The sequence below is a fragment of the Dama dama genome, chromosome 24 (assembly GCF_033118175.1).
Source record: "Dama dama isolate Ldn47 chromosome 24, ASM3311817v1, whole genome shotgun sequence".
NCBI classification, from domain to species: domain Eukaryota; kingdom Metazoa; phylum Chordata; class Mammalia; order Artiodactyla; family Cervidae; genus Dama; species Dama dama.
The window spans coordinates 5119793-5123037 of record NC_083704.1 but is presented as its reverse complement, the minus strand read 5'-3'; the positions used below and the strand labels follow the sequence as shown (position 1 = coordinate 5123037).

The 3245-nt window shown below is 35.1% G+C and overlaps 1 protein-coding gene across 1 annotated transcript; it reads left to right on the top strand.

The window, feature by feature from the left end:
* The first annotated feature begins 285 nt into the window (after positions 1-285).
* LOC133046261 (olfactory receptor 4A15-like) lies at positions 286-1203 on the top strand. The gene has a single exon (XM_061129181.1). The coding sequence runs from the start codon at positions 286-288 to the stop codon at positions 1201-1203; it is 918 nt and encodes a 305-aa protein (XP_060985164.1).
* The last annotated feature ends 2042 nt before the right edge of the window (positions 1204-3245 follow it).

Sequence of the window (3245 nt, the reverse complement as noted above, 5' to 3'; positions counted from 1 at the left end):
GCTTCCAGATGGAAAGCTAGTTGTGGCAGCTATTTTATTTAATACTGTGTCCTTTTTCCCATGTATATAAATCTCAATTATTTGCCACTCTGTAAGATTTTTGAGATCAAGACAATGTTTTGATCAACCTCATAATATCTGACTGTACTGCATCATAATAAACCTTAAGGTTCATTGTTTGAATGAATAAACAATTTAACTTAAGACTTCAGAAATCCTCTAGTAATAATTATATTTGAAGGTAATTTTGCCTTGAATTTTGAAATAAGATCTACAGAAGAACCTATGGAACAACGGAATAATGTAACTGAATTTGTTCTCTTGGGGCTCACGCAGAGTGTCCAGGGTCAGAGAACATTATTTGTTGTCTTCTTGCTCATCTACCTGGTGACAATGATGGGCAACCTACTCATTGTCCTGACTGTGGTGTTCAGTCCAACTCTGCATGTCCCTATGTACTTCTTTCTTGGCTACTTATCATTTCTTGATGGTGTTTATTCCACAACAGTCACTCCAAATATGATTATAGACTTGCTGTGTGAAAAGAAAACCATTTCCTTCCAAGCTTGCATGATCCAACTTTTCATAGGGCACTTGTTTGGTGGTGCTGATATAATACTCTTGGTGGTCATGGCCTATGACCGCTACGTGGCCATCTGCAAACCCTTGCATTATTTGACCATCATGAATAAGCAGGTTTGTATTCTGTTGCTGCTACTTACTTTGGTTGGTGGGTTTTTGCATGGGGTACTTCATCCTCTCTTCGTTTACAACCTTCACTATTGTGGCCCCAATGTCATTGACCACTTCATCTGTGACATGTACCCCTTGATAAAACTTGCTTGCTCTGACACCTACATCACTGTCCTCACAGTGCTGGCCAATGATGGGGCAATCTCCTTGGTCATCTTTACGCTCTTACTCATCTCCTATGGGGTCATTCTGCGCTCCCTAAAAAATGTTAGTCAGGAAGGGAGGCACAAAGGCTTGTCCACCTGTGGCTCCCACATCACTGTGGTGGTCCTCTTTTTTGTGCCCTGTATATTTATGTATGTGAGACCCCCCTGTACCTTACCTATTGATAAATACTTGACTGTGTTTTATACCATTGTCACCCCTATGCTCAACCCTCTAATCTATACTCTGAGAAATGGAGAGATGAAAAATGCCATGAAAAAGCTCTGGATCAGAAAAAGAAAGTGAGGGAAACATACTATCTATTTTCAAAGAAAAACTGCTCTTTCCAGGAAAGTCTTTTATGATTATTTAACTGCATTAAATTTCTACTCAGAATTAATAACCTGGGTATTTTGAAAATATTTATGATTTGAATACTTAATCAAATATGAATCAAAATATGAAGTTTAAGAATTTCATCATTTAGTAATTCAAAGTATATATTTTGTTCTAAAAGTAATTTTAAGATTATCACAATTTCTTATGAAATTATGTATACTATGGGGGTGTAACATTGTCTATCTGGGGCCTATAGATTTTTGGTCTCTATAATAAGTTAAAGTGTAGCAAATACTGTAAAATTAGTCAGTAGAAGATTTTCTAATGTTTCTCAAATACTGTAATAGTTTTCAGATTTAATAGGACACATTACAGATTTTGAAAAATAATGTCAGTAGTACGACATTAAACTTTTTGTTCATGTCTCTCCATACAAAGATCACCAATATTGATATCCGAAGCATGTATTTTAGTTTTATGCATGTAATTCTGCTTACATATATTATTTTGTTAATATTGCTTAGCATGTTAATATCAAAGTAGAATGACACTTCAGAGTTAAAAGTTTTAATCATAAAAAGACTAAGTTTATAAAAATAATCTGAATGAGCAAGGTTTATATACAGAAAAATAACCAGTCTTAATTATTTTCCAGATTGGTTTATCATAATATATCAAGTGGAACAACTTTGCTCGGAATTATATTTCCATAAAGATGATCCATTAATCTTCCCAGATAATTTAGAATTATCTGGTAATAGTCTGATAATACCTCTGCTATTTTTCAATATCCCCATCTCTTTTTTTGTTGTTTTTCATAGCTTTCTACAGAGACCCAGGTTCTGCCTTTCATGTGTTAAGCTTAGCATAACTCATAATCCATTAGCTTCAGACATGAATTACAGAGCTCAATACCAGATATATTGGGTGATACAATTTTTAAGAAAGATGCCAATAATATATGCCATTCTTATTCCTTTTATTAATGAAATACAGGTTACTAGGAAATAAATAGGCTAGCTAATATATTGTTTTACTTAATGGAGACATCCTTCATAGAATCCTCTCTTTCTCAAGCTTGAAATTAAATAGTATGTGCTTCAAAATGATGAAAGCATGTGATCAAAGAAATATTATGCTGCCTCTCATAATTTGTCTGGATTCATACTGGGCTAAAGCTATGGGGCAATGATTTCTTTTCAGTAGTAAATCACACTGTAAGAAATCTCATATCCCAATTTTTATTCCAGTTACATGCAGATTTCTTATATTATCTCAAAGCCTTCTCAAACAAAATTGTTCTTTAGTTGCTAAGTCGTATTAGACTCTTTTGCAACCCCATGGACTCTAGCTTGCCAGGTTCTTCTGTCCACGGGACCATGAATACTGGAGGGGTTTGCCGTTTCCTTCTCCAGGGAATCTTCTTGACTTAGGGATCCAATCTGTGTCTCTTGCATTGGCAGGCGGACTCCTTACCACTGAGCCAGCAGACAACTCCCTCAAACACAATACTATTCACAAAATAACACCAAGCATTTGAATTGATCAGAACTTAGGAAATGTATCTTTCCATTTCTGAATGTTGCTATATAAACCTAAATGCTTGTGTTCTCCAAAATCTTGCTAACTACTTTAAAATGTGGTGGCATTTGGAGGTAGGTTTTTTCAGGTAATGATGTGATTAATACTTTTATAAACAAACTCCAAGCGTTACTCCAAGCGTTCCCTTGACCCCTCTGCTGAATGAGGAAACAGCAACAAGATGGCTATCTATCAACCAAGGAGGTAACCTTATCAGACATGGAAACTGCCGGCACATTAATCTTGGATGTATAAGATTTCAAAACTTCAAAAGATAGATATTTATTGCTTAAACCATCCAGTCTATGATAGTCTTTAATAACGGCCCAAAAGGACCAAGACAGAATTTTAGTTTTCAAAATTGTGCAGCTATTTTCTAGTGATGAGATAGATTTGTTTGTTAATTTTTACGTCCATGTTTATTGGTT